Here is a 15,014-nt window from a genome sequence, read left to right on the forward strand (position 1 = left end):
GCGGCAAATACGCCCACTTTTCCATACAGTTATACTTTAATTTTTACGTGCGCATAGCTCGAGTGCAAAAAAGTTTTTCACTAACATTGAAATGAAATGCATATAAAAGTCCTCACCAAGGTACTCCACCAAAGTGCAAAGGTGTCGTTTAGGCGTCTGACCATCCAGCTTATGTCTGGTCAATAAACTAATTCAATGATTGATTGCATATGAAAAGGAGAATCAATAGCAATGGCCGACTTATTGGTTTCTACGCAGAGGGTCTTAAACAACACATCAAAAAAGAAATTCTGGAGCTTTGCGTGCAAAAATCATCGTATGATTATGAGCGACGCCGTAGTAGGGGACTCCGGGTTAATTTTGACCACCTGGAGTTCTTTAACGTGCACTCAATGCACAATAGACGGCTGTTTTTGCATTTTGCCCCCCCCCCCCTCCCCCCCCCCCCCCCCCGATATGAGGCCGGCGCGGCCGTGATTCGATCCCAAAACCTTGGGCTGAGCAGCGCAACACAAAAAACACTACGCCACCATGGAGGGTTAAACTATATCTTGCTCCTACAATTCGTTTCAATTCATGTTGACAAAAATAAATGCTACGTACAAGAGAGAGATAGAGAAGAGGAAAGGCAGGGGAGTTTAACCAGATATTAGTCTCTCGTTTGCTACGCTACACTGGGATCGGGACGTAGTGGTTAGAAGGAGGAGAGAAAGGAAATGGTGAAAGGAGACAAAAAATTCACACGCATGTACGCACATACACACACAGACAGACAGACACACACACACACACACACACACGCGCACGCACGCACGCACACACGCACGCACACACACACGCACACACACACACACACGCACACACACACGCACGCACACACGCACGCATGCACGCACACGCATGCACGCACACACACACACACACACACACACACACACACACACACACACACACACACACACACACACACACACACACACACACACACACACACACACACACACACACACACACACACACACACACACACACACACACACACACACACACACACACACACACACACACACACACACACACACACACACACACACACACACACACACACACACACACACACACACACACACACACACACACACACACACACACACACACACACACACACACACACACACACACACACACACACACAGGGCGTTCCAGTTAGACGTTCACAAAGGCCTGTAGATCGCAAGAAAGGCAGCAGCGCTTGCACGGCCTTCTTCTGTGACACTAGGTCCTGTAGATGGCGTAGAATTCTTTCTTCGGATAGTGGTCACTCGTCCAGCCGGTTGAGTTCATGGCCAAGGGTTTCCCGCTGTGGACTGTACTGCGGACAGTCGCACAAAATAAGGCCAATCGATTCTTCATGGCCGCAGTAGTCATAGGTTGCCGTGTCGGCCATCCCTATGCGGAACGCATAGGCTTTGGTAAAAGCAACACGCAGCCACAGTCGATACAAAAGCGCGGCGTCAGCACGGCGAAGCTTTGATGCTACTCGAAGGCTTCATGTGGGATCAAGGGAGTATAGTCAGGAATTCCTGAAATGTGGCGTATGCCATTGTGACGTGGTGCACTGGCCAGCAAGCAGGCGGAGCTTGCGTGTTGCGTCAGTTCCAAAAAGGGGTATTGGTACGGGCTGATCCTCAGTATGCGCTGAACGGGCAGCTTGATCAGCTGGTTCATTGCCGATGATCACTCAAGCACTTGGAAGCCATTGGAAAGTTATATCATGGCCTTTATTACTTATATGGTGCATCGTTTCTGCAATCTGAATTATTAGCTGTTCGTACGGTCCGCGTCCTAAATTTGGCATTAGAGACGGCAGTGCAGCCTTTGAACCGCAGAAGATCGTCTACTTGTGTGGCGGTTAATCCCCGATGTAATGAACGGCGGTAAAAAGCGCAGCGAGCTCTGCTGCCGTCGATGTTGTCACGTGAGTCGTCTTAAATGTTATGGTTGTAATTTTCGCTAGTACCGCGATTGCCGCAGCGGAGCTCTTTGGCAGGTAGATACATCAGTATAGATATGCACAGAGTGACGGTAGTTCTCGCACAAAAGTAGTAACGTGAGCTGTTTAAGGACTGGTGATCATAAACCTACTTTTTTCATGGTGCCAGGTATTATTAGGTTGAAGTTTGGCCGAGTGAGGCACCATGGAGGAATCGAAGGGCGCGCAGCCGAAGGGAAACAAGCTGACAATGATTCACCATGTGTGGTTATCATTCAGCTTAAAGAGGTGCATGGTCTGTCCGCTGGTAGAGAGGCTAGATGGTGGCGAGGAGCCCTGGAAAAATGCCTTATATGGGTCCTCAGAGCTTCGATTTCAATATGGGTCATCGTAAGGTGGTCTCTAGCGATTGCTACAGTCGCCACTGTTGATGCACTCTGAGGCGGGACTAGACACATCGAGAGTGTTTGAGACTGAACACTTTGTATTGTGCATAGATTTGTTTTGCCTGTGTTGTCTGTTGCTGGCAAGCTGTCCTGCAGAAAGCCGAGAAAAAGCACGCTGTATAGTTGTAGCATAGCACTTGTCGCCATTCCCCAAGTCTTGCCAGTGAAAAACATAACAGGTGGCAGATGCCTATGAAACGTTTTTTCACGTAAGATGCGTGAGGGCTGCATGACAAGTTCCTGTCGATTATGACACTTAGAAACTTGTAACATCGAACATATGGTATTATTTGGCCATTTATCCTTACGCTGTAGTTTGTCATAGGTTTGCTCGTAAATGGCACTAGTGTGCATTTCTCGGAGGTAATTTCCAGGCCCCCCTTACGCAGCTAGATAGCAGTTTGGGTGGAAGCTCTCGGAATTCTCGCTCGCAACTGTAGGCGTGTTACTGCAGACGTCCATATGCATATATCATCTGCGTATGTTGGTAGCCTGACCGTGCTTGGCACGTGCTCAAGGAGAGCAGTTAGGGTTAGATTGAATAACACAGGGCTAAGCACACCACACTGGGAGACGTCACGTTAACTATAATGCAGAGGAGTATGGCATCCCTCGGTGCTTACAAAAAAGGATCCTATGAAGATATAGCTGAGTATCCATGGAAACATCCGACCACCCACTCCCACCTCTTCGAGAGAAGAGAGGGTGGCTTCATGCGTAACGTTGTCATACGCCCCTTTGACAGCTACGTAGAAGAGTGATGAGAGTGGCGTGAGTGTAGAAAGCACTACATCAAGAAAGGTGACTAACATTTCTACGATAACAAAAGATAGGTGATTTTGGTCTTTGGAGAAAAAAGGAACAAGAGCTAAAATCTACTGTAATTTTATTTTATACCGAGTGCGTTTTTGTTTAGAATAATTTCTCTACTAATATGTAAGGGTATGGCTCTTCGAGATTAATAGAGAAATACTTTCTAACGGCGTTATAAAAACTGCACATACAACATTTCAGCAATATTTTGCGATCATTCCTTGTTCTTATAGGAGGACGTTATCAAGCATCATGGTGACTGCATATAAATGTTGGTTCCTTTATTTTCGTGACAAAGAAAAGGTTAAGCCCTTGCGATTGTACGTAGATCGAACCAAGAGGTTCCGAATCAAGTGACCGCGCCGCATATTTTTGCTTAGAGGTTATAACTTTACATATGATAATATCTGGTAGCACGGATAACAACAAAGCTATTGAGGTCACTGGTTATAAGAGTCACAAAGTTTTCTCTTCGGCTACCTCCGTGTATCGGTACAGAAAGCGCTAGGCAAATTGCACTTTCTAAAGATATTGCTATATCTACTTGTACGCTAGAACTTCCTCATTAAAGCGTAAGACCACGAAAAATAAAGTCCGCTTCATGGTGACGATATTGTGCACTGCCCTTCGATTCGGGGGTTTATTTCAGCCTGTTTTTTTTTCAGTATATCCTTTCACAAGTTTTGTCCGAAAGACGACTACAAAATTCCTATGAATACTGATTTTTCCAAAAAGGTTGAGAACAGGCGAGCATGAACATTAGGTACTCGAAAATATCTAAAAAAATAGGGCATCAAAATAGGGCCGCAGCAGGGGTGGTTTCAAAGCGCTCTTATAATGTTCGGAGCCGAATTCGAACTTCTCTCATTAAATAGTCATGCGTATGTTGTACATTACATTGAAAATCACTTATGCTTTGATGCTTCGTCAATTAACAAAGAATAGTAATTTGCCGGAGCCTTTAACTTTGCAGTAGTAACAACTCGATACGCGCGAGTTGGTTCAGCTTGAGTGCAACTTAAAGCAACGGAAAGAAGAGGAGAACAGGAATTGAAAACAAACACAATAGGACCAGCGCACCTGTTCCGTTTGTTTTCCATTTCCGTCCTCGTCTTTTTTGCGCTGCCCTTCAAGTTATACTTTCAGTTTCATATTTCATAAAAAACTATAGCATCAGAGCAAGTCCGCTGGTCTATATTCTTGTGTACCTTATTAAGAAACGTGCTTTAATAGCGTTTTCTGAAGTATACCTTGTTTGAAAGCACAAGGAAATTAATGTTCTCTTGAAAAGCAACTCAGCCTTACGTACATCAGGAGATACATATGGGACAAACTGTGAACTTTCTTTTAGTCCGATGCCATCCATGCCTTTACTGCCGACGTTCCTTTGGCCAGGTGGCTGCGCTGTAGAGGTACGGGAGAGTGAGGGTAAATAAAAAAAAAAGAAATTGTGTGAATTAACGATAGCGAATGCCAATTAAAGACTGCGCAGGACGCTGGTACAAAAAATGCAGAACATAATATTAATTTTCATGACGTAGAACGCGCAATACAACACCCCCCCCAAACATATATATATATATATATATATATATATATATATATATATATATATATATATATATATATATATATATATATATATATATATATATATAACTCTCTCTCTCTCTCTCTCTCTCTATATATATATATATATATATATATATATATATATATATATATATATATATATATAGATATATATATATATATATATAACGAAGAGTTCTGTAAGTCCGGTGCATCGGTAGTTGAAGAAACGAAGGCGCACATTAACTAAAATTGCACTTTTATTTTTTTAACGTTTCGGCACAACATTCTGAAGCAGACCGTGCCACGGCCTAAACGTTACAACAATCGAAATATAATTTTCGCAAGTGTGCGCCCTCATTTCCTCAACTATATATATATATATATATATATATATTCTCGTGGAGCACTTTGGGCAGCAGGCGTTCGCGACTAGAGAGTTGATACAGCCGATCGCCGAGAGTTAATACAGCCGATCGAGCACCGAAACAAGATTTGTCTCTCTCGTCGTCGTTCTCTCTCTCAAAGCCATAGTCCCACTGCTCCTTAGTTTACAGTACAGTTATCTCCCTCGCGGAAAAAGAAGCCGTCCCGGCAACCTACGGGTAGGACAGCACAGGCGGGTCATAGTACGGCTTTAGACGCTGGACATGCAGAATTTCACGCCCTCGATGGCGACGATCCAAAGGTAGCTCGAGGGGTTCCACGATATAGTTGACTGGACAAGTTTGGTTGATCACGCGGTATAGGCCCTGGTACTACTTCGACGCGAGTTTCGGTGACAGTCCATTTGTCTGCGGATGATATGCAGTAGTGGTGCGATGAATGATGCGGCATTCATTGAGGAGAGCATCGATGATGTCGGAGAGGAAAGCGTGGCCTCTGTCACTTAGTGATTCCCTGGGGGCTCCGTGGCGAACAATGACGTGGCGCAGGAGAAACCAGGCGACGTCACGTGCAGAAGCACTGGACAAAGGGGAAGTTTCCGCATAGCGCGTAAGATGGGCGATGGCTACGATTACCCAGTGATTGCCATCTGAGGTGGTTGGCAGAGGTCCATAAATGTCGATGCCTACTAGGTCAAAAGCACGTGCTGGGCAAGGCAACGGCCGCAATGGGGCGGTTGCACGACGAGGTGGATCTTTGCGGCATTGGCAAACGAGGCAGGAGCGGACATAATGACAGATGAACCGATACATGCCCCGCCAGTAGTAACGAAGGCGTAGACGCGCGTATGTCTTTAGTACACCTGCATGCGCGCACTGGGGGTCGTCGTGGAACGCTGCACAAATATCCGAACGCAGATGCCGAGGCATGACAAGCAACCACTTGCGGCCCTCCGGGAGGTAGTTACGACAGTATAAGTGCCCGTCGCGAATGGAAAAGTGATGTGCTTGGCGACGCAATGTGCGATTGGTAGCGGTTGTCGATGGGGTGGACAAGAAACTCGCGTGGACACGATCCATGGGTCTTTCTTCTGCTCCGGAAGAATGTCCGTGGAAGCGAGGAAAGACTCGGACAATGAGGCCTTCGGGGAGCTAACCTCATCTGTTAGTGGCGAACGAGACAAGGCATCTGCATCAGAGTTTTTTCGGCCAGAACGGTACAGCACTCGGATGTCGTACTCCTGCAGTCGAAGGGCCCATCGAGCAAGACGACCGGATGGTTCTTTTAAGGAAGAAAGCCAGCACAGCGAATGGTGATCAGTTATCACGTCAAATGGGCGTCCATAGAGATATGGACGGAATTTGGTTACGGCCGAAATTATAGCCAGGCGTTCCTTTTCTGTTGCCGAATAGTTTTATTTGGGTTTAGTGAGTGCACGACTGGCGAAGGCGACGAAGTACTCAGCGAAGCCAGCCTTTCTCTGAGCGAGAATGGAACCAAGGCCGACGCCACTGGCATCCGTGCGTATTTCAGTTGGAGGGCTTGGGTCGAAATGGCGCAGGATTGGTGGTGACGTCAAGTGACGACGCAGCTTTGTGAATGCGGCATCGCAGTCCCGTGACCAAGTCGAAAGGTTGTGGCCACCACGAAGAAGCTGCGTTAAACGTGCTACTATGGTGGAGAAATTGCGGATGAAACAGCGTAAGTATTACGCTAACATAATGAAGCTGCGCAGTTCTGTCAAGGTCGTTGGTCGCGGAAACTGGGCAACAGCTTGTAGTTTCACCGGACCAGGGAGTACACCTTCTTTCCACACGACATGGCCGAGGATGACCAGCTGCCGGGCAGCGAAGCGACACTTCTTCAAGTTAAGCTGGAGGCCAGCATCGGCGATGCACTTGAGGACGCGTTCAAGCCGAAGTAAGTGGGAAGGAAAGTCCGGTGAAAAGATGGCGATGTCGTCCAGATAACACATGCATATCTGCCATTTGAGGCCGCGCAATATGTTGTCCATCATTCTTTCAAATGTGGCAGGCGCATTACACAGGCCAAATGGCATCACGGTGAATTCAAATAAACCGTCAGGTGTGATGGAGGCAGTTTTTGGACGGTCTGACTGGGCCACTGGCACTTGCCAGTACCCCAAGCGCAAGTCTAAAGATGAGAAGAATTCGGTGCCTTGGAGGCAGTCTAGCACATTGTCAATAAGGAGTAGTGCATAAACGTCCTTGCGAGCGATCTTATTGAGTCGCCGGTAGTTCACGCAAAATCGAATTGTGCCATCATTCTTTTTGAGCAGCACTACAGGAGAAGGCCAGGGACTGTGCGAAGGCTGTATGACGCCGGGTTGTTGCATGTCTCCAACTTGCTCAGCGATGACGCTACGCTCCTTGGCGGATACACGATACGGCCTGTGGCATAAAGGCGCATGGTTGCCGGTGTCGATGTGATGGACAACAGTGGAAGTATGGCCTAAGCGAGATTGTTGTAGGTCGAATGATGTGTGAAAGCGGTCAAGGAGATCGACGATCTGGGCGTGTTGACTTGAAGTGAGGTTGGGATAAATACACCGGGAAAATGTTGGGTCACACGGCGGCGTGGGAGGAGAAACTTGAAGGGCGAGAATGCCAACCGGAGGAGAAGCCGGGTCGTCAGGCACATATTAAAGGAAGCTTGGTTCGATTTCGTCAGCACAACCAAGACACTCATTGTGGAGCAGGCTAGCAGGGCAAGGAAACAGGTTCGATACATAAAGTGCGCTGGAACCTTGACGAATCGCAAGAAGGGCGAAAGCAGGAAGGGATGATGGCGAGCAACAACCTTAGACGGCGTGAAATGAACTGTGCAGTCGGAAAACCCATCGCAGGTAAAGGGTACAAGTGCGACAGAGTATGGAGGAATCTCGGTGTCAGAGGTGACGAACACACGACCGGAAGCGTCATCATTATCTTCATAAACGGTGTGGCCGAATGGCGACAGCACGAGTTCAGCGCGGGCACAATCTATAACGGCATGATGAGAGGACAGAAAGTCCGATCCTAAAATCATAGCATGGGGAGCAGCGAGGCAGAACAACGAACTCAACATGGTATAAAGTGCCGCTTATAACAACAAGCATGGTACACTTCCCTAAGGATTCAATCGGCGCAGCGCTTGCTGTACGTAAGGAAATGGCAGAATATGTCGTCGCGACTTTTCTAAGGTTAAGACGAAGCTGGTCCGAAATCACTGATATTGCTGCTCCCGTGTCTACAAGCGCATGAACGGCAATATCTTCTGCATAAACTTCCAGGACGTTCGCAGGAAATGAGGTCTTGAGGAGTTCGTTGAGATCGCAGTTCTTGTCTCCGGAACTGCGGTCCTTAGTTTTCCTCTCGGATAGCTTCAGGCCAACGGGTAAGCGGCGACAGAGAACGCCGACGGGGAGACAGAGACCGACGGGTATTGAAGGCTCGGGAAGGAGGAGGCGAGGTTTCGAAGGGCTGAGCGGCAGAAGTGGAACGCGTTGGATAGTCGAAACCGTTGCCCTGTGCCGTCGGAGAATCTGAAGGATACCATCCGCGCCGGCGGCAAAGCCGTGCTACATGCTCAGGTAGGCCGCACGAATAACAGATAGGCCGGTTGTCATGGGTGCGCCATGGATTGAGAACAGCGGGCGGAGACTGATGGAAATATTGGCGAGGTGGGCGCACGGGCTGCTGTGAAGGCCAGTAGCCAGTAGTACGTGCATATGTTGCAGCCGCTTGCGGAGGTGAGGGACAGGTTCTGGTAAGTCTGGGTTGAATAACTGCAGACGGATGCCTTGGATTAGCGACAACGGCAGCGTACGTAAGTGGAACAGGCGTAGGAGGTGGTTGATGAGCAAGTGGTACGGCTTTAGTGATTTGTTCTTGTACACCTGATGGAGATCGGGAGACAAGGGCGACTCTGACGCTGGACTGAGTGGCAGAAGAGAGAGTTGGCGTGCCACTTCTTCTCGTAGAAATTGCTTGATTTGGTCGAACATTGCTGGACTGCAAGGAGTAGCACTGACGTCATCACTCAGAGCTGAAAGCACGACGTCCGGAGCGAGAGCGCGGCGCGTAGAAAGCCGTTTGCGCAGCTGCTCATAGCTCTGCAAAGCGTTATGAGGTCGTTAGCCGTCTGAGGATGCTTTGCCAAGAGCATTTGGAAGATGTTCTTAACCTTGTCATCTTCGGTCATATCTGGGTTTATACGCCGGCAAATGTCAACTACATCTTCAATGTAGCTCATAAATGTTTAGCCCTTTTGTTGGGCACGACAGCGAAGCTGTTGTTCAGCCCGAAGTTTGCGCACAGCAGGGCGACCGAAGACTTCTTGAAGTGTCGTTCGGAATGCTGTCTAGGTGGAAAAGTCAGCCTCATGGTTGCGAAACCAAAGATGGGCGACCCCGGAAAAGTAGAATGGTACGTAACCAAGCTTGTCAGCTTCAGTCCGTTTGTTTTGGGCACTCACGCGGTTGTACGATGACAGCCAGTCCTCTGCGTCATGATCGTCAGTGCCATTGAACATGGGAGGATCCCGTTGGCGTGGCGCGCCAGGACAGACTACCAGAGGCGGTGCCTAGGGTGTATCGGTAGGGCTAGTTTCCTCAGGCATGGGAGATGTGACAGGGATCGTCCGGCGTCGGAGTTCCAGGTTTACAAAAGGTCGAGCACCTTTTTCCAAATATATATATATATATATATATATATCGCAACTAAAGTGCACCCCGAATTTCGCTAAATATGGGTCACTTCGCACTCGAAACTCTGTTAGCATTGATCACACTAGCTGAGCAGCTATAACTAATCTTTTGTAGGCGAAATTCAATTAGTTAAGTATAATACTCTAGCTGACTGGTTATTTACGATCATAATTGGCAATGCGTCCAATAAGTTTTAGAGAATTACCAAAATCATCAAACTGAGTCATTTTAATACATTAGCTTGGATAACGTTTCGAGCTGAAAAAGAGTGCACGGAACGTGAAAAATATTGCCTGATATAGCCCCCATTTGGACCACAATGTAGTGCCCGGAACATGATAATTAGATACCAGAGCTATTACGACAAATTATAAGTGCAAACCAAAGTGACGCGGTTTCTTGGACGTGGTGCACCATATAATGCTGTAATTTATCAGTTGTCTTTTTTTTTTTTTGTTGTCGTAAGGTTCCTTAGTAAACCTGCTTGAAGGCGCTGCTTTCTGCAGCTCGTAGGTACGTAAGAACGTAGTATTTTAATTTTATTTATGCGTAAGAATTAGGTGTGGTAATTAGGCACACTAATTGCATTGCCTTTCCAGTGATGAAATACAACAAATGATTGAGAATCTTAACCCAGAGTGTGTGAGAGTGGGCTCTAAAGTTAATACGAAAAAGACAAAGCTAACGTTGGGTAGCCTAGCAAGGCAACAAGAATTCGTGATTGCCAGTCAGCCTCTCGAGTCTGTGTAGGGCGAGGTTTATCTAGAAGTCAATTACTCACAAGAGACGCTGATTATGCGAAGGACATTTACAGAAGAATGACAATGAGTCAGAGTGCATACGGCAGGCATCACCAAATCCTAAATGGAAGCTAACCGCTGTCGTTGGATATAAAAGTACCGTCAGTACGTTCAACCTGTGCTAACCTATGGGGCACAACCTTAGAGGTTAACAAACAACTTCGAAAACAATTAAAAGACCGCGCAACGAACTATGGAAAGAGAAATGTTAAGCGTAAAGTTAAGAGACGGGAACAGAGCAGTTTGGATCCGAGCAAAGGGGTATAGCTGATATTCTAGTTGACATTAAGAGAAAAAAAATGGAGCAGTGCAGGACATGTAATGCGTAGGGAAGGCATTCGGTGGACCACTATAGTTCCGTAATGGATATTGGGGGAAGAGATGCGCATGTGATGACGGCAGAAAATTAGCGCAGGTGTTCAAATTTTGAAATTTACAGGCTCATGTTGTAATCAGCTAGGGCAAGAGAGGGTTAGTTGGAGATCGCAGGGAGAAGCCTTCGACCTGTAGTGGACGGAAAAATAGGCTGTTGATGATGATGATCAATTGTATTTCGGCGAAAAACTTTTATTTCAATAATCCGCATGTATCCGAGACCAACATTGCCAGGGTTTCGATTTGAATGACGTTTGAATGAGTTTCAAGATTTGAATGACGCGATCTCCTTCAGCGGGATGACACATCGCTCAAGAAAACGGAGCGTCAGGATGCATGGAAGCCCGCGCTCTCTTCAATAACCCCGCGACCACCGCTGGCAACGCGGTTTTCAACACACGTCATTTCGCAGCCGAGGTGGACACTCAAGCATGAGGCCGCGCTTCTAGAGGCCGCGATCGGTCTTCGACTTCTTAAATGGCACCATGCCGATCTTATTAGCAAATAACGAGCTAGGCAATATGCTGAAACTACTTATAAAATGGCACTGACAAAAAATTGCTGGTGGTTAGGCCATATAGAATACGCTGATAAGGATGATATGCTTTCGCTTATATGTAAGACAGAATTTAACACTTGATATATAGTTGCAACTTACCGGCATTCGGTGGTTGAGGCGGTGGTTGATTCGGTAACTCTTCCGTTAGTGTTGCAGTAACTTCTATAGTTTTAGGATCTTCTGGCAGTAGCTCAGGATCTATGCCTCCACGACATATCCATTCATTTTTGCCCGAGCGCTTTACTGATGGGCACCACAAAATTGGGCAGGAATGTTGGTCAGCTGCGTGACAGTGCTACATATCAATGAATCCGTGTTATCAGTTCAGGACTTTTTATAAATCAGTTTCGGCTGCTAAAAAGCAAGAACGCGTAGATCGCAAAAGGAATGTGAACGACAGCAGATACAAAAAGCAGGTGCCTCTGCTGTCCTTGGGCTGTTATTCAAATTTTAAAGCTGTTATCTCTGCATAGCAGCCCGATGCGCTAGCTGTTCTACCACGCCTTACTAAAATGGCCATCCTGGTGGAAATTCCGTTGACGTCTTGTTGCTCAATGAACAAAACTTTAGTTGAAATATGAAATATGTAATGACCTACTGTGAAACATCCACCTGACATTCGAGCAATTGTTGCGCAGCGAGAAGCGAAATTTTGTTTAACGTTCATATAATCACATCATTCACATTCCTGACTTTCGCTTATGACTTCTAACAAAATTCTACACTCGCAGGGTACGATATATTCACAGCTAGGTTGAATCAGCCTCTCATGAAGTCTGGTGCACTGAAAGCACAAAAGAAGGAATTCGTTGTGATGCAGCATTAACTGAACTCACTCAGACTAGTACAAGCTCCAGCTCACTGGAACACGCGGATGCAGAGCACCAAAGCATTTCAGTTCGCTCCGCTCAGACTCCTCTCCACTCATGCCTGTTCTGGATTCATCTAGACTAATATAAATTCATGTCTTTAGAGTCATCTGTTAATTGGGACTCACACACACTCAAGTTTTAGGGTTCATTCTCACTAAGACTCACGGTCGGTGCTTGTCATTCTGTTCTGAATGCTAGAACATTACTATGCCTAATCCTGCCCAATTTGGCCTGGCAGTTTATCTTGCTTCAATAGGATATAGCTGGCCACGTCATACAAAAAAGGAAACGAATTTATGAAGAAGGGTTCAGTTCACTAAGAGACATGGAAACCGACTCCACAGTACGGTGAGCCAGTATCGTTCTTCGGTACCGTGCAAACTATTCGGGAATAAGCACGAATACATGAGACTAAAGCACAGACGTACCTAACGGAATCGGAAGTGTTTCTCATCGTAAAGAAAAGAAAAAAAAGAAGTGTAAGAGGAGGAAGCGCTGGTCTGAAGCTAGTGGCTTCGGCTCCTTAAATATAAAGACGTTCGCCCTTTTAAAACTACAAGCAGGCACTACGCATCACACCATTGACAATGGTTCCTAGGAAGGCAACTTGGCTGAAAGAGAGGTTGAGGATTGGAAGCGACAGCGTGCTGGAACAGGAGAGCATTTCAAGTTAGAATTCTTCTAAATACTTATTATGATCAGCAAATTAAGCAATATCATAATTGGTTATTCATACCTGTAATAGTAGAGACTTTAAATCCCATTTGGAAGATTCTTTCTTTTTACGCTAATTTAGTTTAAAAAAGTGCGAACATTTCCTACACCACCAGATTGATGGCCAATCCGCCAGAGGGGGTTGTGCCATTGCACTAGGGAACGAGAACAAGAACAAGAGAAACCGTAAGAATAAACAGAATGTCTTGGCTATGCAACAAGTCTGGGGCAATCAGGGAACGCCGGCTTCAACAACACCTAACAGCACAAGAGCTACGACGTGAGCGAGAAATACCTCAGAGCGGGAGTGCATGTTAGAGCAAATGCAAGTAGTACGTCGCTAAGAAGCCGCATGGCAAACAGCTGAAAAACGTGACTACAGGTTACAGCAGAAACGAGACGGAGAATGCCAACGAGTCCTGCCCAAAAACAAGTTCGTCAGTCGTCTTAGGGTGCCAATGAGTACTTTCGCAAACATTTTATCACTGACCTGCATGATTGTCCTCTTGGGCACGACAAACTATAGACTTGAATTTGAATAAATATGCGTATGTGTGGACTTCAACAGTGTGTGTTTAAGAATGCTCTCACATTAATTAGACAATTATCGTTAAATGGGATCAATCGCAATTTTTTTAGAAGGCTGAGTGAATCGACCTATGACACAAACTATGGTCTAGCTCATTATTATTTACTTCATGTTCTCTTGTTTTGTTTTTTCGTGGCCCGATAAATAAATAGACCTGTACAGTAAGGGCCAAAAATGAGCAATGACAAGCTTCTGGTGGTTTCGCACTCAATTTTAGCACTACACGTCACTCAGATTACCACCAATAACTCTGATTTTGTGCATATCGATATCGCGACGTCTTATCCAGACGGCTCACCTTCCGGGTCAATTGCTTCTGGTGATAACGAATAATTAGAAAGCATATCTTCAGTACTTGGACACCATTCTACAAGACATGACCCTGTGCATGCTGGAAGAAAGTAGGAATTTTCGAGTAAACAAATATTCCTGTGTTCCGACAAATCACAAAGATGCTTTGGCTATTTTTACATATATTGGGCCCTAGAATTAAAATTTTCCAAAATTATAAATGCGTCTGAGATAAACCCTGTTCATTTTTTTTCTGGTCGGTATCTGTGGTAGTGCTTGAATTTATTTGCAGGCATGTTATTAGTAATGCTTAAAGATCAAATTATAAGCCGTTGTATTTTAGAAATAATTTAGCAGTTTAGCAGCACTTTATTGAAGTCTACTTATCTCTCCTCTAATTAGTTCTAACACATAACTACTTCGAATTTGAGGAGAGCTACAAGGTACACATAAATACATGGGACAAGTATGGGTACACCTCTTGCATAAAACTACGCGAAGATATTTATGGGTACTCTAGAAACAGATTTCCTACGGCGCTACACAGACAAGCCCCACACATACCTACGACACATAGACGACATGTTCATAATATGGGCACATATTCAAGACAGTCTAAATAAATGTGTAGCACCTCTAAATTTTTTTCACCCAACAAAGAAATTCACATCATAATCTTCAACGGAGGGCATAAATTTTCTGGACACAGCAATATACATTGACAATGGGACGCTAAAGACAACGCTGTAGAGGGAACTTTTCGATAAACAACAGTACCTAAACGATACGAGCCACCATCCCAGAGATTGCAAACAAGGTATCTTTAAAGGTCAAGCCACGCGACTACGTGGTGATTGCGTTGCAAACGAAGATCACATCGATATTCTCGATCACT

At 45.8% G+C, this 15,014-nt stretch overlaps 1 protein-coding gene across 2 annotated transcripts in view; it reads right to left on the reverse strand.

The window, feature by feature from the left end:
• LOC126525200 (uncharacterized) overlaps positions 1 to 15,014 on the reverse strand; it is a 64,206-nt gene that overhangs the window by 23,705 nt on the left and 25,487 nt on the right. For both annotated transcript variants that reach the window (XR_011893083.1, XM_072286770.1), the window contains 3 exons: positions 14,127 to 14,219; positions 11,753 to 11,935; positions 4,562 to 4,656 (listed from right to left, as the gene is read on the reverse strand). Coding sequence is in view for 1 of the 2 variants with exons in the window: in XM_072286770.1 (XP_072142871.1) it covers positions 4,562 to 4,656; positions 11,753 to 11,935; positions 14,127 to 14,219 (371 nt within the window). In the remaining variant the exon portion in view is untranslated. The remainder of the gene's footprint in view (positions 1 to 4,561; positions 4,657 to 11,752; positions 11,936 to 14,126; positions 14,220 to 15,014) is intronic.

The sequence above is a fragment of the Dermacentor andersoni genome, chromosome 3, assembly GCF_023375885.2.
Source record: "Dermacentor andersoni chromosome 3, qqDerAnde1_hic_scaffold, whole genome shotgun sequence".
Taxonomy (NCBI): Eukaryota; Metazoa; Arthropoda; class Arachnida; order Ixodida; family Ixodidae; genus Dermacentor; species Dermacentor andersoni.